The sequence below is a fragment of the Accipiter gentilis genome, chromosome 11 (genome assembly GCF_929443795.1).
Source record: "Accipiter gentilis chromosome 11, bAccGen1.1, whole genome shotgun sequence".
NCBI lineage: Eukaryota > Metazoa > Chordata > Aves > Accipitriformes > Accipitridae > Astur > Astur gentilis.
This window is the reverse complement of record NC_064890.1, coordinates 26415646-26440535: the sequence shown is the minus strand read 5'-3', so window position 1 is coordinate 26440535 and position 24890 is coordinate 26415646. Positions and strand designations below refer to the sequence as shown.

At 41.7% G+C, this 24890-nt stretch overlaps 1 protein-coding gene across 2 annotated transcripts in view; it reads left to right on the top strand.

The window, feature by feature from the left end:
- Positions 1-24890, top strand: part of KCND2 (potassium voltage-gated channel subfamily D member 2) — a 279711-nt gene that overhangs the window by 236748 nt on the left and 18073 nt on the right. For both annotated transcript variants that reach the window (XM_049814415.1, XM_049814413.1), the window contains one exon: positions 22954-23116. In XM_049814415.1, coding sequence (XP_049670372.1) covers positions 22954-23116 — 163 coding nt within the window. The remainder of the gene's footprint in view (positions 1-22953; positions 23117-24890) is intronic.

Sequence of the window (24890 nt, the reverse complement as noted above, 5' to 3'; positions counted from 1 at the left end):
AATCAGCCTGAAGAGAATCTAGCCCACTTTCCTATAGGAAATTTCAGTTCTATTTTTTGTTCATCTGAACTCTCTCTATGAATGCTCACAGTTATACCAGTTCAGGGCAAGACTGAACAGAGCACAGTGAGAAGCATCAACATATAGTCCACTTGCCATCAGCTTCTGTAACACAGAGCCGTGGTATCTCAGATGCAAAAATACCTCCTACTTCAGGGCTGGTGGAGACCAGGAGTCCACAGTCCCTTGAGAGGCAGTGGGAGGCCTCAGTGCAGCAGAAAAGCATGAGTCCAGGTGGGACAATTCACCTGATGCTGGTAGGCTCTGTTCCTGTTACATTGGTTCCAGCTGAGCCAGTTCAGGGGCTTACCATCATGGTCCACTGTGTTGGGTTTACGTGGCAAGATTTTGATAGAAGGGGGAGGGGGGGGAGCTGCAGGGATGGCTTCTGTGAGGAGACACCAGAAGCTGCCCCCATGTCAGACAGAACCAGTTTCAGCCAGCTCCAAAACAGACCCACTGTTTTCCAAAGCTGAGCCCATCAGTGATGCTGGTGTGCCTCTGTGATAATGTAGTTCAGAAAGAGTAAAAAACACTGTGCAGCAGCTGTGAGAGAGAGAGGAGTGAGAAAAATGTGAAAGAAACAGCCCTGCAGACACCAAAGTCGGTGAAGAAGAGGAGGAGGTGCTCCAGGCACCGGAGCAGAAATTTCCTTGCAGCCCCTGGAGAAGACCGTGGTGAAGCAGATTTTCCCCCTGCAGCCCATGGAAGACCACCGTGGAGCAGATAGCCACAGAAAGGACCCATGCGGGAGCAGTTCTTGAAAGTCTGCAGCCCATGGGAGGGACCCCACGCTGGAGCAAGGAAAGGGTGTGTGGAGGAAGGAACGGCAGACACGAAGTGTTATGAACTGACCACAAGCCCTATTCCCCATCTTCCTGCACCGCTCGGGGAAGGGAGTTGGAAGAATTAGGAGTCCCCCTGCCCTATCTTGACCCATGAGATTTGTCATCATATTTTCTCCCTCTGTCCTGTTGAGGAGGTGGAGTGATGGAGCGGTTTGGTGGGCACCTGACTGCCAGTCAAGGTTAACCCACCTTATTCCCAATATTCTGAGTTCGAAGTGATGCCTGGACATGTTCCAGGCAAGCCAGTTTAGGTGTTACTGGCCCAGCGCTGTATAAATATGATTGTATTTTATCCACACCCAAGTGGCTCTAGAAGCAGAATTTAGCTATGTTTAGGTGGCACTGGGCCCAAGCAAGTCCGATTAGATCTTATGTAGCCTGCAGACACAAGCTTGGCTGTCTTTTAATACCTTGCACAAATCCTAACTAATTTACCAGAAATGAAGGCCTGGCTACACTTTTGAACAGACTTTTTTGAAAACACTTGCAATATCCAGTAGCGCAGAGATTCTTTCGAGAAAATACATTAAAGCCTTTTGACCCACAATGTTAATAAGTATAGTTATAAAAAAGTGTACGGAGCTACCGCAAAGCTGAAGAAGGCGGCTTACAATTAAATGAAAAATAAAATCAAGGGGAAATCAGTAATTTATTTAAAAATGCCAGTCATTATTTGAGTACCACGTCACATCATCTGCTTTATTTTAGAATCTCACTAGGAAAGTTAGCTTGGAGCAAGAAAAAAAACAGGGTAACAATTTGCAAATGCTATTAGCCCAATCAGCAGTTCAGTAGTCTCTGCTAAACAATAACTGTTCTTAATTTTTTGAGGGGACAGGGAAATTGATGACACTGAGCAAAAGTGAAGATATAATACTGATGCTAAGTGGGAACGTTACCTGCCTTGGGTTGGTTGGGGTTAGATTTTCTAGGACAAAATTTCACTTTTTTGCAGTCTTAAAGAGTTTTTATTATTATTTGTCCAATATCCCCAGCGGGCATAACTAGGTGCTCTATGTTCACTCCGTAAATACAAAAGTCTTTCCCTGTGGATTAGTTACGTCAAACCTCGCAGCAACTCAAAGCACAAAAGAGGTCAAGGAAAGGGAGGGGAAATAGAAGTGCAAAGGGCTGTATTCAGACTACATTATCTCATGGTACTGCAGCCCAAGGAGAGTGCTGAGAGCCCACCTGCTCTTAAGAGCTGCTGGCTCATTATGTAATCATAGAATGCTATAAAGAGTGTCGCTGGAGGTTGTCTGGTCCAACCTGCTCGAAACAGGGCTAACTTTGAAGTTAGGTCACACTGCTCATGCCCTTTCCAGCCAAATTCCAAATATACCCAGGGGCAGAGACTCCACAGCCTAGACCTCTTGGTGGCCCTCTGCCAGTTTACCAATGTATCCCCTGCAACAGGACGTCCAAAATCTGACCTAGTACACCAGATGCAATCTCACAGTTGCTGAATAGAGGTCCATAATAACTTATCCTGAAGGCTAAACTCCTGCTAACGGAGCTGTACACGTGGTTAGGAAGAACATACTGCTGACTCATGGTCAGCTTACCCGCCAAGACACGCAGGCTCTTCTCTGCAAAGGCACTTTGCCAGTAAAGAAGACAGCACAGAAGACATCAAGTATCCAACCCTTTTCCTTGTGCTTTGACACTCAGTCACATACCCAGCAGCAGACTCTCGTTTTCCTTAGTATTCCTTTGTCATGGTTTAACCCCAGCCAAAATACCGATAGAGTAAAACAGAGGGAGTTTGGTACCACATTCACATTGCCTGTTATAAAGCCTCGTTCAGGTGCTGTTGGGTGGGTTGTTTCCATCACCTCACATGCCACAGGGGACAGTGTGAATGTGGCCTAAAGAAGCATGCTCCATTTCACACAGTAAGCCACTGGTAGAGGCTGGAATAGCACCCTGTCCACTCCTTTATCCCATTCTTTCTCTCCAGTTTGGCATTTAATAGGACTTTTTGGTGAAAATGCTGCCTGGATTGGCTAGACTGAAGATGCATTAGCAATCTGCCTGTATCCAAGGGATACACAAGCCAATGCCACTTGCAGCTTCACCTTCTGCAGAGTTCTGGTTTGGCAAACCCTGCAGGCCCCAGCAGTCATTGTGCCATTCCTTACCTCAATATGGGCATCGCATCCGTATTCCTGCTGGATATGACAATAACCCATTGAAGAGCTCCAGGAGCCTCGTCTGGTGTCTTTCAGCTCACATCGTAGTTTTCCATTTCTCAGGGGCTGGCTGTGAGTCCTTTTAATAAAATGAGTAGCAGTTACAGAAACTAGCATCACAGATCATGAAAGAAATCCGATTGCATAATATTTTCAGCCTAGAATAATTGTTCCAAATGCTTAAGAAGTGGCATTGCTTTTCGCTAAAGTTTTGTTTGCCGGAGGAAATCGTTTGAGCTGAGCACTGATGAGCATACAGGCTGCTCTTGTAAGTGAAACGGTGCTTTATGTTTTATTCTCTTTTAAATATGATTTTGGCAAGTAGAGGAATAAGAAGAAAGTACTTCAATCTCTGGACAACACATTACTGACATATATAATTTTCTGTTGACTTTGCTAACATCAACTTGCAGAATCATTATTATTTTTTCTGCCTCAGTATGCAATCCAGTACTGGATTTAGCTTCTTTGTGTGGGTTGTGGTTGTTTATTCAGACTAGTGAAGATTAGAGACCTATGAAATGCCCAATAAGCTACCTCACAATAAAGAGCTTCCGGTCTGGTGTGTTAAATAGGTTTGAACAGTTTCTCTATAACATTTAGCACATACTAATATAAAACTTGAGCATGATCTGATTTACAGATAATCCTTTAGAGTAGTATCATAAAAATGTATGAGCATATAAAATGAAAAGGAAAGGGAGAAGAGCATGTGTATCTTAATAGACCAAGTACACGAAATATTGAAGTATATATTCCATTGCTTAAGGCAGAGTAATAATAAAAATTGCAATAAAAAAGAAGTAGAATATCTTTAGACTAGAAATGGCCTGTCAACCTCAACTGTAAACCAAAAACAAAGTCAGAAGTATCATTTCTAACACCAGGTATTAGATACTCCAACCACAAGTATCAGACTTTTTAATAAAAAGCAAATATATTATTTATTAGACTCCCTAGAAGTCTGACCAAAGGTGATCAATATACGTGCACTTACACATGCTCAAGTACACATGCACTGCCAGGTAAGCACAGTCAAATAAGGAGAAAAAAAGGACTGAATTATTCTGTTCATCTCAGGGAAAAAGACAGGTTTTACCTGTAGTCAAGTTTTACAAAAGTAAGAAAACTTTAAAGTATAGGTTTTACCTGTACCTGGAGCACTGTGTTTCAGCTCTGGGGCCCCCAACATAAGAAAGACATGGACCTGCTTGAGCGAGTCCAGAGGAGGGCCATGAAGATGACCAGAGGGCTGGAGCACCTCTCCTATGAGGACAGGCTGAGAGTTGGGGCTGTTCAGCCTGGAGAAGAGAAGAATACAGAAAAACCTTATAGCAGCCTGCCAGTACCTAAAGGGGGGCTACAGGAAAGATGGGGAGGGACTCTTTATCAGGCACTGTAGTTATAGGATGAGAGGTAATGGTTTTAAACTCAAAGAGGGTAGATTTAGTTAGATATTAGGAAGAAATTCTTTACTGTAAGGGTGGTGAGGCACTGGAATGGCTCAACTATGTATTGAGACTTGAGAGCTCTCTGGTTCAGATTCCTCAGATAGCTTTCCAAAGGGAGGGGAGGTGAATCCACGTGAAGGTCGATACAACCATACATCACGTGTCCCACCATTCTTACTACAGAAAGGAACATTTCCATTACAAAACAATATTCTCAAAAACCATGTAAGCAACAATATGTACTTTGACTCCTACTCAGGTTTTTCTCCATTTCAGCTTCATCTCCTGTCTCTATAAGCTCTGCTAAGGCGCATAGGCCCTTTCTGGCGCATAGGCATTTCCTTCATATCTGTCTATACGTACACATTATTAGCACTGCAACAGTAATAAATCCTCATCACCAACAACAGGGACCTTATTTGCTATCTTATTTGAAAGACTCCAGATGACAGAGATTGACTTTCAGACTTAAATTCACTACCCCTTTTTCTGTGGTACTGGCCCATTGATTCCAGTGGGGATTCATCGGTGTAAATGAGGTTAGAATTTAGTCTACAGTGTTCATGTAGTGCCGTGTCACAGCAAAACTTTTTCTTTCACTACCTTGAAAGTTGTCTTCATTAAAGAGCCCTAGTTTAGGTTTCCTGTCACATTGATTTCAAAACTCTACTTAATAATTCACATATTTTGATATTAGAACTGAAAGGAGACTATATTTCCAGAGCTTAAAGAACACTCATTACACAGACTTGTAATTGTTGGTCATTATGGAATTATCCTCCTAGCAAATTTCAACTCAAAAGTAATTTCTTATAGTGCTGAACCATGTTTTTTGCATTTGAATCCTGAAAAATCATGTGCAGATTGTTTTTGAAGAAAACAGGTTGTTGTTATCAGTAGTTTGAGCCCTAATCCACCTCCTGCTGATTTGAAAGAGTATTATGGGTCTAATCCTGCTCTTGCTAATTCAATGAATAAGATCAGACAGCACACGTAAGGGCACATGCATTGCCTTTACATTGGTTTCAGCTGTGAAAATACCTCTCTTTCTTCTTAAGCTGCTCTTGCTCTCCTCAAATACTGCAGATAGGATCTGGAATGGGGTTTAAGTGCATTCCTCATAGAAGAAGGAGAAAAAAGATTGTATTAGGCTTCTATGACTGCTACCCTGAGACCGTGAGGGACTAGGATACCAAAAGCAGCATCCATGACTGTGTAACAGTGAGATTTTTACTCCAACAAAGCAAACTTATTGGTCTGTAAAAAGAAGAGAAAAGTATTTTAATGAAGTCTCCACTGCTAAGTGTTCTTTTTTTTATGGTGCCACTCGGCCTTTGGCAAGAGCTACCCTGTAGCCCTAATGCATTTCTTGCGTAACAGCTCAGCTGAGTAAAAAGGGCTAGATATAATGCAGTACATGACCTCCACAAATCCATCCCTTTTATGGGAATAGAATAAAATAAGTATCAATGTAATTACATCTGACATGTCCAAAAGATTTTTGGAAGAACAACAACGTTTATTATACTTGTTGTTTTACGTCACATTCTGATTTGTTTTTCAAATAATACGTTATATAGGTTTATAAACTACTTAAGGTGTGTGTGGGGGGGTGGTTAAGGATTAAGTAAATCTGCTCAATCCCTTAGCTACAAGCTAAAATACATCAATTACTTGGACTGTCATGAAGTTTTGATTGTCTTTAGTGTTTCTCCAGCACTATCTAGGCCTTAGTCTTCTTACTGCAGCAAACACTTGTACTAACAGGAATTTGGCACCACTGTTTCATTCCTACACTTTGATGAACTCTGTATTTCAGGAAAACTAACCACGTTGACTGGTTTTGTTTGATCGCTCATTTTTAATAGTTGTATCGTTATTACGTCAGAAGGACAGAATGACTGCAGATAAACTGAGTCACTGTCCTCCAGTCACCAGCAACCACACCCTAAAGCGTGGTCCATGTTGTGTCCCCTGAGGGTCACAGACCGTCCTCTCCTCAGAGCAGAAGCAGTGCCCCTCTCCCTGGGGGATACCGGTAGCACCGAGCAGCAAACAAACTGGAGGTAAAGCCACTGGGCTGCATGTCTTTTCTGCCCACCCTCTGAGCTGATGGGATGAAATCCAGTCCCGGTCTGGGGCCCCTGCCAGCACAGCGTTGAGATAAAGCTGATAAATCTCTTGAGAAGGTGACCAACGCATCCACTCGGATCCCTCGCCTACCCTTCACAGAAGTGAATCACCACGCGGGAGGACCGCGCATACGGCTCCCCTCATAGCCATGTCCATAGTAATTCCTGAGGAACCACGTCCGTGGGCACCTCTTTCTTCTTTTCCCTTATGCCCTTTGCTCTTCACTCACTCGGTGAGGTTATCCTCGTGTTACGCATATGGTGACACACAGATTTGTATGAAGGCAGGATCCCAAAGTCTGCAGGCCATGATCCTACAAACTGAAATTTGAGGCTGAATGACCGGACAGTAGTTCTTATGACTGAGAGGATCAGAGACTAACAGACAGATGGAACATTTTTAGGCTGGGGAGAGGAAGGGAAAAGCAAGGTGGAGTAATATAAAATCAGAAGGAAAAAATACTGCTCAGCTGCATTCTGATTATTGGCACAGAAGGGGATTGCTGCTTTATTCCCTAAGAACCTTCCATTAATTTGGTCTTTTATTTTCTTTCTTGTGAGAGTGGACCTCCTGTGGATTTTTTTTTTCCATTCCTTCCCACTCCTTCTGAAGAGGAACAGGCCAGTGATATACCTGCATGCCTGCTTATTAAAGACATAATGATGGTAATAGAAAGTAGAGATCTTCTAGCTCCTAAGGCAAATGCATTTAGTGGTTAATACTGATGAGCACATTAAAGAAAGAAAGGCCTGTAGAGAGGGTTTGAATTGCTATCTGACATATGAGCTTGTAGTAGCACAGTTTTGAGTAAAAAGGAAAACTCTCCTAATATTTACAACCCAAATTTGCCCTACTTTGAAAGCAATGAAAAACGGTTTAGTGGCTTTTTAGCTGTCTAACACCCGGAACTGAGCTGTGCTCTCCAGCACAAGTAACTCTGGGATCTCACGGTCAAAGTTTACCAGTAGGGTGAAGGATGACCTAAAATGCACCAGAGGAAAAGCCAGCAAATACAACAGGAATCATAGTAATATGACCATGTGACTATTCAGTGTCAGATGCTTGAAATATTTTTACTCTTTCTATGAAAATTATTATTAGTTCAGTTTTTGTAGTGCCAGAAGGAATCCTAAGTGTGGAAATTAAAAAGATGAGAATGGTTTGTCCCACTGCTGTGCATTTTGGCTGTGGGAGTGGAGCAGATCCATGCCCTGCATACCTCCTCCCCTTCTTCCCAGTTGGCTCTAAGCAACCTCTTCCCATAAGAAGGGTGCTGCAACTGGGAGGGAAAGCAGGGTACTGAAAAAAAGAGACACAGCATCAAGGAGAAACTCAGGTGTCATACCAGGTGGAGTTAAGCAGGGTGCGAGGGATCCGTACAAATGTGAAAGCAGACCATATTCTGAAAAGGGATGGGAGAAAATGGGGAGGTCTCTTGCAGAAGATAAATTAATAGGAATTATGCAAATTACTTCATTAAGTAATGTGCCTTATCATCACAAGAAACAGCATTATCACCAGCGTTGGTGGGGTGTCCTCTGCAATCAGATATAGGTTGTGAGCCAGATCTCAAACATCAGATACTTACAGCTGAAAGCAGATACTCATAAAAGAAGCCCTACCGGAGTAAGGGAAACCATTGTTGCAAGCGGAGAGGCCAGAATTCGGTCCTCGTCAGAAGTTATACTTCTTTCAGAAATATTAAAATTACCCTTGACAAAATTGAACATCTCTGATTTTCAGACTACAACAACCCCCTGTGTTAAATCTGGGCTAAAGACTGTTTAAGAGTCCTTGCACTCATGAGTCACCAACTCCCATCTCCCACAGGAGGAGAGCAGAAGTAACTTCTGGAGATAAGTGTGTACAACACGACACAACATCCACGGCAGTGACATGCAGCCATACCTGTCACTCCTGTGCCTCTTGTACCGTGTAACAGCTCAAGGTCAGCAGGTCATTTCGTCACCCATTCCCTAGACACATAACTTCTGTACAGAGCTGAAAATCGGTGAGGACCCAGGGGACAATTGTCTGGCAGCCCCGGTCAAATTCATGGAGAAGCGGTGCTCTGAGGTATATCATCTTTTTGCACCAGGATTGCAGCATTGACTTTCTTCTCCCAGGATGTCTGCTCCATCCCTAAAGCTGTGCAGTTATAATATGGGCACAAACAAGAAAGTACCTATAATAGGAAAGTCAAGGAGAGAAGGAAGGAAATCAGTGTTCAACACGCTGAAAACAACAAACCTGACAGCAGAAAAGGATAGAGGACTTGCTATATAAAGGTCTCTAGAAAGAGATTTATACTCAGTGAGAAGCAAAACTAATTGAAAATGCATAAAAAGGAGAGGGTTTGGCAGTTCTCATTAAATTGTGCCTGTTGTTGTAGAGATAAAAGAAACACAGTTTGAACCAAAAGATTGAGTAGAAATTTAAAATCTGAGGACAAAATTTTCAGTGAATGGCACAGGCAAAATTAAGTATGAGAGTCGTCAGATATTGGTTAGAGTTCCTGATTGATTTTGACAAACAGAAAGATAAATACATCGAATATAGTTATACTTGAAGTGGAGACAGGTAGAGACTGTTAGATTAGAATTTATGCTTTTGTGGACCTTGAGGTCAAGCCGGAGAGAGTGGCAGGAAATAATCTTCCAGCTATGGTCAGAGTGCTGGTCAGGAGGAGCCCTACTTGCTTAGTTATTGTTTACATCAAGGGGTCCAAAACCACAGCCTGCAAGGCCAAGAGAAATGATCTGCAGTATATTGCTTTTATAGTGTTTTCAATTAACAATGTGATTCTAAAGGTTCACAGTAGTTCAAAGCAAGCTGGTGTGTGGTTCAAAATGTTCAGGAATCACTGGTCTGGGGAATTTGCTACTCAGTGGATAAGCAGAAGGAGCTCTTATTTGCAGCACAGAAATCATTACTGAAAAGGCAACTTTTACAGTGCTTTCATGCCAGTATCTGACATACCACAACATTCCTCTGAGCATCGCACACAGCCTTTGGAAGGGGAAAGAATTACAGTGGAGGCATAATATTAATGATTCAGAAAGTCTCGTGTCACAACCCTGAGCACTGCAGTATCTAATCATTAGGCATAACGCTTTGCACACAGGCTGTGCCAAATAATGATGGGAGAATTAGACACCTAAAAATGGAGTCTGCCCTTTGGGGAAGGTCAGTGTAAACCAATTGGTGGGAAAAAAGCCCAAGTAGTGCTGTGGGACTGAGTTCCTATTCACGCACAGAATCCAGATCCACGCTACAAGGAGGGCTACATCCTCCAGGAATACGTACTGAGCCATCACCTTAAGCAAAACACGTTTGTCTTTCAAAACCTGAAGAAGGGAGACTATAGGATAAGGCTTTTCTTCCAAAAGGCAGGGAAGGAGGTGCAGGTGCTCCCTCTGAATTCCAGCCTTGATATTTAGTGCAGTCGAACCAACTGTTGAAGAGCTGGGATGAAAAAGATTTTCTGCATGAGGGATTTGACCCTCCATGAAAGCTCCAGTCTCTAAAAGCTTTAGTCCCTGTTGGCGGGTAAAGTATTTTCTCTATGTCATAATTAAAAACTGAAAATTAATTACTTTAAAAAATTACAAGACTTCTTGTAGCTGTGGTTCGATTGTTCACTTAAAACAGTACCAAATTTCAGGCTTGGCTTGCTGAATATTTAAGCATTTTATGAAACACAGGCTGCACAGGAAGAGATTGAGAAAATCCCTTTCCAGCATTCCCTATAGCATGATTTCTTGAGCACACATGTGGGGCACATACTCACATCTCTCTGGGCAGAGAAGCCTCACATGACCTTCCAAAATCCTTGCTTTTACCATTGGACATCTGGCAAATTTTCCACAAAGCCCCAGGCTTTTTCATGAACATTGCATTTAAAAATGTGATGGAGAGGATGTGTTGTGGTCCAGAAGCTCCATTTCTGAGAGATCCGTGAGTGATCACTAAAAAGTTAGATTTTGAAAGGGCTCTGGCACAAAGTTTTTAAATGTTGTATGCAACAGAGAGGGAGAATTTTTTTAAAAGTGGAGAAAACACATGGAAAATTTATTTCTTTACTACCTGTGAAAAGAATGGTAGCGGTCAGTCAGCGTTATGAAGCTTTATGCCTGAATGACTGAGACGATTGGTAGTGAGATACAAAACCTCTCGGTTATGGAGCATGAATTCAAATAGGAGTGGGGTTAGCAGTGACAGAAAGTCATTACCATGTCATTGCAGTGTGCTAATGTTTAGAGATTCATTGGTGGCTTGAGTCCAATTCCTAGCACACAAGAGGTCACAGTACAAAATGCACTGTCAAAACTGGCGGAGGCAGGCAAATCCATTTCTACTCTTTGTAACATGCTGCTACCTTTCCGTGTCCAAAGTTATCCCTTCAAAGTTGTGTCAAGACTCAAGTGTGGTTAAGCATTCAAAGTCCACACTGCACAGTCTGATGAAGAGAGGACTTCAGTCTCCTAACCATTGATTCAATATTTCTCATGTGTAATAATTGCAAAATTCCCTATTTAAATTATATGAATTATGCAATGCCAAGCTTTTACAGCCTGCAGAGGCAGTGCCTGGCAGCCGGGAGGGTGAGGGTTAAGCTGTCCATGGGCAGAGCAGCTCACCCAGGCTTTTGGTTTCTTTGCAAGAAAGGGGATATAACTAGGCTCAGCTGAAACTAATTCCTCTGCCAGGAAACTTTAAGAGGGCTGAATGCTATAGCCTCCCCTCCTTCTTTCAAGGTCTGGGGTGATTTAGCCCTGATGGAAAGCTGAGTTGTGGGGAGCCTTGAGTGAACTCAGAAGAGGCTTTCGTCTTGCTGGACTTGAAGTACGTGAATTGTTTCATTTTTCCTGGGCTTATCTGAGCAAGCTCAGAAATCCCTGAAAATTGGAAAAGAGCGAAGACAACAATTAGGCCAAGGAAAAAAATAGTAAATAGGCCATTGCAGGTAGTAACTTCCACTGATGTGTTTTCTCAAATATATTCTAAAGAGGAATGAAAAATGTCATGGAAGAGGAAAGAGCTGAATTTTGGAGGCAAAACCACAGTAGATGCTCTCAGAAAAGATTGTCCTCTTGACTACTAGCTGGAAAGGGACACTAGGATCCTAGACTGTGATAAATCTTGTAGTGCACAAAAGTTGTACAAATGAATTATTATTACCTTAAAGGGAAAATTCTTAGTCTTATCTAAGTGTGTGTGTATATATATATATATTAAAAAAAGTGTGTGCACGTGTATAAAAATATACTAGAGCAGGTTTTACTCTTGCTTTAACAGATTTAGAGTTAGCATTAGAGAAAAATTAACTGAAGTATTCAATATTTGGCAGAGATCCCTAGAGAGTTAGGCCAGTAGCAGTGTCACACTGACACAAGCTATTTTGCGTTTTTCAGCTTTGCCTGAAGGAATGTAAAAATAACACTGGTCCGTCAGTGGTTGTGTTGGCAAGCAAAAAATTAGCTTGGCCTAATTGGCCAGTGCTGAACATGACACAATAGCAGTTTTTCAAATGAGGTGAAAATATGTGAAGCAAAACAAGTAATAAAGTTGAGAGGATGGGGACTTCTGATTATTTTTAAAGAGAAGGAAATAATTCTGTTTATTATTTCAAGATCACTTTTGAAATATTTTTACTATCAGTATTTTAACATACTAAACTCCAGTGTTACCTAATGGGACTAAATATGTGGAAGAAACTCCAGAATGTTTTTAAGTTGGAGGGTATGCCAAAGGGCAAAGACAAACCTGTACTGCAGACAGGGGATTTTCTTTAGTGCTTTGCTGAAAAACAGCAGAATAAGGAGTTCCGAATTTGCTGGGAATCATCCCTAGATCTTGATCCCCCATTAGAGACCTGAAGAGTATTAAAGCCAGCAGTGGTTAAAACCTCTGTCAGTCAGAGTTTTACCTGAAAGTGGGAGCAGCTGGATTTGATTCCCAAGCGAAATCCACTCACTGATCTCAGTGCTGTGCCCAGTAGCTGTCACAAAAAAGGCATGGCTGTCCTTGCAAACTTCCACAGTGCTTTTCTAGTGTTATTGTGATTTATACTTGGAGCAGTTTGACCTGATGCCTAATATATACTCAAGAGAAATTTAGGAATGGATTGGCAGATCAATGCTTTGTTTTGACTTTGCTGCTATTTAGCACAAGTATTGTAACTTAAAATCTGTAGGAGAAATTAATTACATAAAATTTTCAGCAATATTTCTGGGATGAACACCAGACCCAGAACGTACCTGATTACACTGCTAATAGGAAACTTCTTCCCTCCACTGAAGCAAGGTGGCATCTCAAAACATATCCCTGGGCTTCAGAAAGGTGCATTTGAATCTGCTCTGAAATCTGTGCTTCACGGCTCAATCCTCATTTTAGTTACAACGTTGAAATTTCTACCAAACAGTGTGTTCCTAGAAGAAATGTGTGGGTTTGTCATCGTCCACGTGCTCCTGAGGTGTCTGGGGGAAGAGAGAGCATCCAGGAACCAAGGCCAGGTGGGGGAGAAGGGTGATATTTAGCAGCTGCCTTTGCAATCATTTCCCAGGAAGAATGTGTTAAACCCTAGTCCATCCTGCTGGGAATCAATGGAGCCTGCAACTGGACTCTCTTTACAGCCAAGCTTGGTGTAGTCAATAAATCTCACATTGCTCTTGTTTACTATCTGTACTATGGGTTCGTTATTCAGTCTTTAAGAGGCACTATGGCCAGACCCGCGCTTGAAGGCATTGCCCGTCTTTCACCCCTAACCTTTAATGTGACGAATGATTAGAGATGGTGGTATTTTTGAAGGTGGGGCTTTTTATATCCTGATGTTCATGTTGCTTCCAGTTAATGTCTCAAGTACTCAAGGAACTGCTGGAAATTCTTCATATCATATTGTATTTGTATCAATTTATTTAAAATGCTGAGCGTTTGGGATTGGTGTGCTTTCATCGTGATTCCTATTTCTCCTTTTCTCCATGCTATATACAGCACTTTCTCTTAACTTTGTATTGCTGTTTAGTCCAGTTCTCCCAAGAAAGGATTTTCTGAAAGAACAAAGAAAGGGGAAAGAAAGAAAAAGAAAAAAAAAGAAAAAAAACCCTAAACATTCCTATTCACAGGAACAGGACAAATGAAGATGCATTTCTTTTAACCTAAATGTTGGTACAAATCTGGGAGTGCATTTTCTTTTGCCAGTTAACACAGGTGCTGAGTGAGCTTTGCCATTTCAATGATCATCTTGTAAGGATTATGTCATGACAGTCATCAAAACCCCCATGCTGTGCCAGAAACCTAACAGCTCCCTTTCCTCTGTCAGTGACAGAGATCTGGGAAGTAAGGCAAATTTTACCAGCTCCCCCCAATAAAGATGTGGTCAGAGAAATAACAAGGGTGAGAAACCACATATCAATATTGTGAATAATAATGGCTCACTGTCCAAGTTGGCACCAGAAAAATAAGCTATTCTGAACTTGTCCGTACCTCCTCTTTGAATACTGTGTGCAGTTCTGGTCTTGTTTTCTTGTAAAGAGTATAAAAGAATTGGAGAAGATTCAGAAAAGGGCAAAAGGTATGATCAAATTTAGGGAGTAGATTCTGTATGAGCTGAGTAGGACTTGTCAGGCTAGAAAACACATAAGGTAAATAGGTATGAAAACACAAGTAGGAGGAGGAGGGTGGCTAGAGATCACACAGCAGCTTCTTTTTTTGAATACAAGGACCTGGCTGGGGCACCATACAACGCGAGGAACCACAGCCAGAATAGTCAAAAGGACACTGACCAAGGAACTGCCAAACAGTGTTGTGAATGGCAAAAATGTGCATGGATTTAAGGGGAAAAAATAAAGCCCATGGAAGTGCAATCCACTAAGGATCACTAACTACAAAGAAATTACAGTTCTGCTACTTCTTGAGTTATTTTTAAATGGTTGGAGGATGGAAGAGCATTCAAGGATATTATCATGGGTATTTAGCCTACTCTTTTTCCCTATACGTTTGTTTCAGGTTAAATTTTGGAGACTGAATACTAGGTTAGGTGAAGCTTTGGTCTGACCTATTACTCATATTCTTTTGCTCATTTCTAAACCTTGAAAGAACTGGTCAGTTCATCCTATATATATGAGCTTGTGTGTGGGTGCATGCACTGACAGAAGAACTGTTGAAAAATTAGGTCCTGACTAAATAAGTAACATACATAAGTCATCGATTTTTAGGATAAAAGACCTGGGGACATTTTCTCTTAGGGAAGTAAGTCAGAGTTGCAGGAGTAAAGATCAAATTGTCTTTTTTTTTTTTTTTTTTTTTTAGTTACTGTTGGCTTCACATGAAATAGAATTAAAAACAAGGGAATGTCTACATCAGGCCCCAGAAAAATGCAAAGTACCTGAGTGACAGAGGAAAAGTATATTCTTCCTGTAATCATTTGTACCATCTTATGAATAATTATCCAGCCAAACATTTATTCTCTGCTCATCACCATGGTATCTTAAAGACTTGAAATTCTGAAGTAATACAACAAAGTAATAAATGAGTTCTATGTTAATTAGATACAGTATTCCTAGGACTAAAGATGATTTTTAGGAAATGAAGACATTTTTACTTACCTCTGTCTCATTTTTCCAAATCTAGCCCTGGATCATTTCACATTCACACACAGTGGTGTTTTAAAATTAGAATTAGCTCCTAAACAGCATCTTAGATACTTTTCAATTTGTAAATGTACAGGTTGACTCCTTAAGGCATCACAGTTGAAATGCTTGTTTTGAAATTCCACTTAAACTTATTACCAGTAGCAATTTAAATTATCTGTTGTTGGATGTAACATTGAAATAAATGACTAATTAGTGTCAACTTGCCAGCATTTAGTCACCAAGCAGCTTGGAAGCGCTAGGGAACAGCTTTATAACAATTTACAGCACCCTCCTTAGACAAGTACACCATTTTGCAATTGTCAGATATAATTTGACATCTCTATAATAATGCTTTACGCATAGCACTTCTTTTTTCTACTCCCAAAGTGGATAGTTTCTATTCCTTGCTGATATTTTTTTTTAATGGGTCTCGAAGTTAAGGTGGTTAACTGATGTTTGCTCCTTTGCAGCCTATCTGCTTAGTCTGAGAGCTAGCCTTGCTGCGAAGGGAGTTACCCCAGATCGGTTTATTCACACGTCCATGGTAGCACAAAGGCAGGGCTTAACCAGTCACTCCTCCTTTGTGGAGTGCGCGGCAGGTCAGCTGATGAATTTTGTTGCTGACGTACAGCCCTCCATCCACTCTACTAAGCATAAAACCCCACCAAATACACGCACGGCAGGTCTTTCACCAGGTAAGCATCTCCATCGCAAAAGCTGGTGCTGGAAGCCTCGATTCTGAGGTACTCCATAACGGGCCATGACATTACATCACTTTAAAAAAAGCCCAAAAGGGGTTTGGAAGCACAATCCAATGCCTGCCACGGTGTGCAGAGACCCCCAGCATCGATTGTCACAGTCTCGGTGTCACCTTTTGGCAGGAGAGGGCTCGGGCGCCGGCGGGGGCCACGCAGGATGAGGGCACCGGCACTTGCCGCAGAAGCCTGCTACGGCGCAAAAGGTTGTGCGAAGCTCCCTTCGCCCACAAACTCTAAAAAAAGGCCCATTTTCACCTGTGAATGTGGATGACAGCCAGCGCCTTGTGAGAAGCACCGTGATTTAGTAACACTAGGAAAGGCAGCTTGCAACTTTTGCATCGAGAACAATTTTTCTGCCATGTTGCTTTTCTTGTTCATAAAAAGTGTCTGATCTATTCAGAAATATTCTCTTTTTCCTAAAAACAAACATGCTCATTTTTGCCTCTGAAGTCTGGGAAAAACCAAACCAAAACACCACCTCAGTAGCATGTCTGTGTAACTGTAATGCAGCTGTTAGGCGTCAGCTGAGATGTAGCTCTGGTAGTTTAAATAGTCCCCATACAACATGAAGCAGACATCGTACTTCTGTGATGCTTTGCAGCAGCTCAGGAACAGCTGGGATATTAGCTTTTCCTATGGAGTGAGGAGAGATGGTTAATGAAAGCAGAAGGAATTTGGTTGTCTGGATCTCTGTCTTGACTGCAAGAAGCGGAGAGTGTTTCCTTGGGCAAGTCTCGTAACTTTTCCATGCAAAAGTTCCTTTTTTTGACCTTTAAGTACTAAAGCCCACCTTTACAAATCTGTTGAAGCTTCTTGGATGAAAGCTGTGGTGCACGTGCAAAAAATAAAAATCCCTGAATTTTGTTAGAAATTTTGTATTTCAGAAACTGCTAACTCAGCCAGGTGCAGGGGCAATAGTTTGACTGTTGCGCTGCAGGCTGGAAAGCCCAGGGAGCACTGCCACTCTTGAGAAGCAGATGTGGTTTTCATCATTCATGAACGATCATTCTGGCCAGCGCTTGGAGGAACATTTGTGGACTCCAGAGGGGACCACGTCCATCACTACCAAGCAGAAGAGAGGGCTACCGCAACAGAAGGCCCTTCGCAGCAGTAAAAGCAGCCAGGAAGACTATTTGCAATTCCACGCAGACTCTCCCTAGGCTGGAATAAAATTTGGAATAATCTATGTAATGTTCCACATCTCTCAGTAACGGCAATATTTTGTATTATTAGAAATTACTTTTCCGAAATCATTAGGCTATTTTAAGACCTAGGTAAGGCTGCAGATTCATCATGATTACTGTTAGTGTCAGAGAGGCTGGGAATTGCTTTTCTTGCCTTCTCCCCTACGCCGGCACGTAAGCGCGTGCCCAGTTGGGTGCCTGGCCGGCCAAACGCACGGGCCGACGAGCGGCTGTGTAACCGTCACTGAGAGCCTCACCAGAGCAGCCTCTGGGCTCTGCCTGTGGCTCCTGGAGAAGAGGAAAAGGCCATTAGCCAAGCCGGGAAGCAAGAGGGCAGGAGCATCGTCATCCCACCCGGGTGGGTAAAGCGCCCACCCTGCGCCGAGCAAGCAGGCTGCTGGAGCGTGGGAGGATACGCCTTGTCCTGGAAAGGCAGGGCACCGTCCTGTTAACTCCAGCGCAAAAAGCTTGGCCTCTGCCCGATGGCAGGCTAACTCCACCGGGAAACGGGATTTGTCTCCCACACCCGAAAAAAAAGTGCTGTGCTGGCTTCTACAAAGATTCTTTCGCTTCCATGCACTTCGTACTATTATCATTGTTCTTTGGCCATAAATTCCCTCGCTTTTAAAATAAATATCACCAAGTTAATTTTAATGACTTTTCGTTTATTTTACAACTCCTTATTTTCTGACGTTTTACATGTTTGAAAACAATGTTACTAGATTTCCTTTTCAGAAAATAAGGTGGGAGCAGACAACAGACCTCAATCAATGTAATATTTTTTTAAAGAATGTAAATTATTTCGAAGGAGGTGGGAGAGGGCACGTGTATTTGTAACACGCATTTTAAAATTTGTATTTGCATTTATTTTTAATGGCGTTTATGCCCTCTAGTGTCAGAAAGCGTTAATGCAGCTAGGTGTCTTTTAACATTGACAATTTTTTTCCTTAACTGTATCTGTCAGTATCAGCCTAAATATTTGATCTTTGTAAAAATGCATATCCTGGATTTATTCCTACTATATACATCCTACAATTTCACAGTTTTGGTGCAGAGGTCACCGGGGGGCGGGGGGTACGTTTCTATCCAAAGTAAGCTATTCCAAATATGAATTTGTGATCTGTCAAACACACACAAAAATACTGCTAAAATACAATTCCTGTCATTACTTATTTTATTCTCCAAGAAGCACTTATTTTTCACTGAAAAAAGTTACTCCTGTGTTCAAACAAACAGAAGTCAAACAAGCAGCATTGTCCCTCTTATTTGTTAAGATTATTAAAGAAAAGACCTTCTCCACTCACATCAACGATAAATGGCCAAAAAGTACGACTCGTTTCAATTATAGTTCAGACCTTTGACTTATGAAATATTCCATCTCAGAGCTATCAAAAACCAGTCTTCGTTAGGTTCAGGAATAAGATAAATAGCCGATGATGCCACAAATACAGCCTCTGTTGTCTGAGATGTCTTGAATTATGGGTATGCAACATCAGATATTTTCCACTTATCAGTTAGAAAGGCAGTATCGCTTTGGCAGGTGGATGTCCACAGGTAAGATCTGACGTGGCAATGCTTAGATTTCAGATTGGGCTTTTGCAAACCCAAATACGTTCATTTTTCCCAAGCTCCTACAACAGCTCCGCCTTTTGTGTGTGATTCAAGCTGCGTTCGTGGCCCCAAATCTGTCACACCCATGTTACTCAGATCAGCACTCTGAAAGATCCGGTATCTGCAAAATGCAGGAATCCACTGGTTTTCCTGTCTTGCCTTGCAGTAAGGAGTCAAAAACGCAAAAGTGGTCTGTCACCTGTTGAATGCAAACAAGTGAGACAAACACACATGCCTTTAAATCCGTCCGTCCCTGTACCATGTCACCTAGTGAACAGATACCCCTGGACTGCAAGCAATAGCACACGCCTGACCTGTCTGGACTACGTCTAGTGAAACCTGGGCATTAGTTTGTTCATGTAGTTTCTGACTTGTGATTTGATAAAACTTGATTGACACATCTAGTTTGTCATAGCCTTTTCCCTTCCCTTTTTGGCTAATGAAGTAGAATGCACCTGATTGATAACAGGGATCAGTACGACATCTCTTTTTCTTCACTCATCCAGAGCATACAATTTTGGGATGACACTTTTGACGTTACAAAATGAGATTGTCAGTACAAATCATAAATGCCCGAGGACTGACTTGAGCTTTGACCACAGCAATATGTGGAACAGAGTATGCAGAAAGATATGGAAAGACTGCAACTAGGGAAAAAAGCACATAAAGGAGAATATATTTGCAGTTCCAGTCTGAAGAGCAGTGAGACAAGCAGGGTAGCACTAGATAAAACCTTGAAATAGTTCCCTTTTGAAAAGTGACTCTGTGAAAATTGCTTAATAAGATTCCATATTTGTTGTCGCCATGACTGAGGAGATCAGATTTTCTGCAGAATTTAGAATTTGTTTTAGAGATCAAGTATAATTTTTCCACTTTGAAATACAAGCACCACAAAGCTACCCTGCCGTTTGAAAATGGACTTATGTTCTTTTTTAGTTTAGACTTTCCAAGGAATAAAGCAATTGCAGGTGGGGTAAAGGAAGAAATTTTCCCTTCGTTTTATGTCATCCACTTCCATTGGTGATTTTCAGTGATATATGAGGTATAACTAAAGGCAATGTTTAATCCAGCAGGAGGAACTTCATTAACAATTCTGGTCATGCCTACACTAGCCTAAAATCTGTGTCACTGTCCCCAAGGAGAGCAAGGCTAACCAGGGTAAATGTAATAAAAACTCCATTTTGTCACAAAAGTGAGCAAAGATGTTTCTCACCCTGTGCAGGAAGGATAATTTCTTGGAAGTAATTTTTTCTGACTGTAATTTTATTTTAACTTCTCCAACACACTGTTTATCAACAGGAGAAAAACTCATTATGTAAGAGTTATTAATGATGTGAAAGATATTACTAGCACTAAACAACGGGCAAACAACATTACATTCGGAAAATGTCACCGTACTCCAACTCACTCAAGCTGAAATAGAAAAATAATCAAAAGCAAGTTATTTTAAAATAAGCAGTATATCCATCTACCTGTCATTTTGCCCAGAAGGTAAGAAAAACATTGCAAAATACCTTCATGTATCAAACGATCCTAATTTTTCTTATTTTGCTCTGCGACACTGCAATGCCATGAAAAGGCATCTCCTTATGTCAGTAGGTAGGTCCAAATGTAAATACTGAAATGTTAGGGACGGATCAGCTAATAGTTCCTGTCACCACTCCTAAAGCATCTGTCTTTACTTGATTCACGTAATTATAGTGTCACATTATCAACAGGATGAACTATATCCCTGAGCAAATTCAAACCAAATTAATTAGAGCAAGCAATGCCTTCTGTCCAGCAGCCATCAGTGACAATGTGAGCTTATGAAGGAAGGTTCAGCAGTTTAGCATTTCAAGCGGTAGGCAACTAAATATAGGTTTAGGAATCTAATTTAAGAGATCTGTTCCAGTAGTACCGGGCATGTGTAAATTTTGCATTTCAAGGTCTGGTTGTGTCAGGTGTGTGTAAATACATATTGCCTTTTAAATGGCTTTCTGTTGACACACTTTGATTTAATTGAAGCAACTAGTTGGATTGTATCTAAAAGGATTAAGTAAAACAGTAACAAATTCCGTAAACCAGCAATGATTAGCGATTTGATCCTAGGACTTCTCCCCTAAGCTCGCCAACCTGGCCCCATGCCCACCGCTCTGCCAGAAAAAAACTGGGGTTAGTTAGGTGTCGGGGATCCCATTTGTCAAAGGGACCTTGAAAGGTCATTTATCCACCTCCCTGCCCAAAGGAAAGAACAGCTGTGCATGCATCACTCCTGACAGCTGATAGTCAGCGCTGGCTTTGGGAAGATAAGCACCAAAAATGCCTATGCTGTGAGGTGCAAATGTTGATGTGAAGGAAAGCATGACTCTCTTTCTAGTATTTTTCCAGTTTTACATATCTTGTAATTAAGACCAGATATATAAATAATTTAGAAGATGGATTCTATTACATTATGTATTTTTATTCAGTCCTGCCTGTCACAAAATGAGAATCTAATAGCATTCAAATTCTAAGCAGGTGAGGGGGGTTATCGGTAGAAATATTAATGTATTTTTTCCTGTGAATATTTTACACTTGGGCATGCTTTATAAAGCAACTAAACATTTGTTTTACACAACATGTTCTTTATCAATAGTCTAAGACTTGGTCATCTGTATTATATCTGCCTGGATGACAACTTATTTGAATATTTACGTTAAACACCTTTCTCTTATCTTACAAAATGCAAACCATTCATCTTCACCTACAAGGCAATACATCATCTCCTTTTGACATATGCTGAGCTCTCATTGCTGGAAGGTGTTCTCTAACCCCATATAGATTCTCCATCATCTGGTACCCTCATCCCTTTAACCCCTCCTTCTTGTGATTAGGTGCACAATTTGGACCACGTGACTTGAAGACTTCCCCCAACTTCTCTATTATTTTCCAATTCCTGCTGAACAGACAGGTTTTGTTCTCCAGAAAGGATTTTCCAAACACAGCCCCTCCTGCAGTTTTATTTCTTACCTTTTCTTGTGTTAACAGTTTATAAATTCTTTGTAATAGGGAACGTACTATCTCTCTGCTCACAAGCATACTGAACTCACATGCTACAAACAATGTTTAATAATAACTTAAAATCCAGTAAAGTTAAAATCCGAATGGTAACTTGAAAGTAATTTATCTCTTTATTAAACTCTGCAGTATGTAATTACATACTCGTCCTATAGAACATGGCACTCCACAGAGTGCAAAGAGTGGATATCTCTTAAACTGTCACTGGAGTGCCTCTACATACTTCAGTAGCGCTATGTTCTTACTTGCTGGACAAAACAATATCCAGCATCATAAAGAAAGGTGGTAGCCCTAGCAGTTCGGAGTGCTGCAGGATTTGCAGTTAGAATTGGGTTGCTTGCTTGCTTGTGGCTTGAGGTTTTCACGTTTGCTTTCAGCTGGACCATAGAAGGGACCTCTGGAGGTCAGCTAGTCCAGCCTTCCACTCAAAGGCAGCCTATCAACAATAGGTTAGGTCAGCCACGCTTTTGTGTTGAAACAAGTGTTGAAAATACCCAAGGATAGAAAGTCCATGATCTCCTGGGCAACCTGTGCCAAAAACATGCTACCCTCCTAAATGAAAGTACTATATCAGCTTAAGTGAGACAACAGATTTTTCAGCTTGGCATCTAACTTACCAAGTGGTCTCCCTAGGATCTTGACAGGGGAAAGGGATGAGTTCTTCCAACAAGCAAACGGAATAAGGACTTTTAACTTCAACACTGATTTTTTTTTTTTTTCCCCTTAGCAAGGTCACTCTCCCTCCATTGCAATAGAGGCAGCCTGGGAAGACTACAGGTGGGTGAAAGATAGTTGCCCACAGTTTGATGAACAGGATACCCAAAATTAGCTAGTTAAAAGATTAGCAAAATTAGCAAATTAAAGTTACATGTGCACAACACTAGGCATGCAGTATATGTATGCATATGTGTATAAACTATTATTTATATGCAGCAAGTATTATTTGCAAGAGAAGTAAAATCTATTGTGCAATTAATTCATCTTGCAATTCAATACTTATAAAAGATTTTGTCTTTACTAAGCGTTTTGTTTTCTTTAACCCAGATACGGTGACATGGTGCCGAAGACAATCGCTGGCAAGATTTTTGGTTCAATATGCTCCCTGAGTGGGGTTTTGGTCATTGCTCTGCCAGTTCCTGTAATTGTCTCCAACTTCAGCCGTATCTACCACCAGAATCAACGAGCAGACAAGCGCAGGGCCCAAAAGGTGAGCTCCTAATTTTTCCCCCTTTTGTTGTTGAGCAATAGATAAAGTGTGACTTTCTAGATGCTGTGCATCCTCAAAGTATTTCTTAGCAAAAGGACTACTATATGTATGTGCTACGTGCCTAGCCCATGTCCTAGATGTAAATACTGTGTTATTTTTATTAAAAAAAAAAAAAAAAACAAAACAAAACAACCAAAAAAAATGGTTCATTTCTCTTTTCTGTCAAAATTTACAGATCTATTATTGTGTTTATTCATCCTACCTGTTAGACCAGATCTAGTATTTTCAGGCAATAGCTGCTGTCCCACCCACTGAAGATTCTTCTGTGTTTTTCAGGCAGACTTTCTTTCCACCAGAGTCTTCTGAGGAAAAAAACAACCAAACAACAAAAGCCCTAATTATGATTTCTAACATCTATCCTAACAGCCTGCTTCACTAATCCCTGTGTTTAATTCCCAGGTTCAGTCTCTGGAGAATCTGATTATCGGGGAACTTGTCTCCTCAGCTCTACTTTGCTTAAAAGGCTTCAGAAAAAGAGCTTAATCGGGAAAAGCCAAAAGAAAAAGTCAGTTTTTCAGCTTCCTTGGTTTGCTGAGTCTCTCACTAATATAACAACGAGCTCTACAACAAGAGAGTTTCCCTCCCTGACCCATATGGGCAAGGTCAGGAGCCAGGAAAAACTGTTTCCCAGGAGAGATGCAGCCAAGCCTGGGCAGCCACCTTCCTCTCCACGTCACTGCCGATGTCCTAGTCCCAGCGCGTTTTGCCCACCCCTGCCACGCTAAGCAGCTCAGGGAGCCTCCATCGGCACCTGAAGCCCTAATAAAGGAGCCGAGCTGCATCGCCTTCTGCTCCTCCGCTGACGGCGGTCGGAAGGCACTGGATGCAACACAGGTTGCAAGATTGCCAAGGCTGAGGTGTCACCACGTGGGCTTTTGGTGGTCCCATGGCCTCTCTTCAGAGGTCCTGAGCCTCCAGTGATCCACGGAGGGCAGGATCCTTACAGGCAGACCATGGCTGGGGACTATATATATATATATATATATATAGGCCAGGGAACACAGGCAGACTCAGGCTGCATCTGCCTCATATAGACAATAGCTCCAGGTTTAAAGAGGCAAAACGTCCGTGTGTTTCTTTCTGGCCACCTTTTTGACTGACTTCTTCATAAAAAGGAAGTGAAGTAAATGTATGCAGTGATACCATTCCCAGAATATCTTAAAATCAGGAGAAACAGGTACATCGCCAAGAAAGTCAGTCATAGGCCCAGGCTGAAGATATTGCACCCTTGAATGGCCGCATCTTGGAAGAATGTTGTCAGATGAGGAAAACGGCCATAAAAGAAATCAGGCATATCACAGAAACGTCATACCTTTCTAGAAACCTGATTTCAAATACAGGCTGCTTCAGTGATCCAAGCAGCATACCTTACCTATCTACTAATTCCATCCACCCTCTTGCATGCCGTTTTGTCCCACGTGCTAGCTCCAGCCACGCGTTCCCCTCTCCCAAAGCTGGGAAACGCAGACAACATGTCATTTCCGCACTGCGTTGTTTTTGTCAAGAACTTTTCCACTTCTGTTTGTGTAACGGCAGCAGACAGAGAAAGAACAGCATGTATCAGCCACAGCACACTGCTTCATTACGGTGCCTCTGAGCATTGCGCCAGTCGTGGGTAACAGATCTGCTTGATCCCAGCAATCAATGTGCCTGTTCTGAGCTTTCATAGTAACCGCAGACACAACCAGCCTCAATTCAGATAGAAACTGTCTCC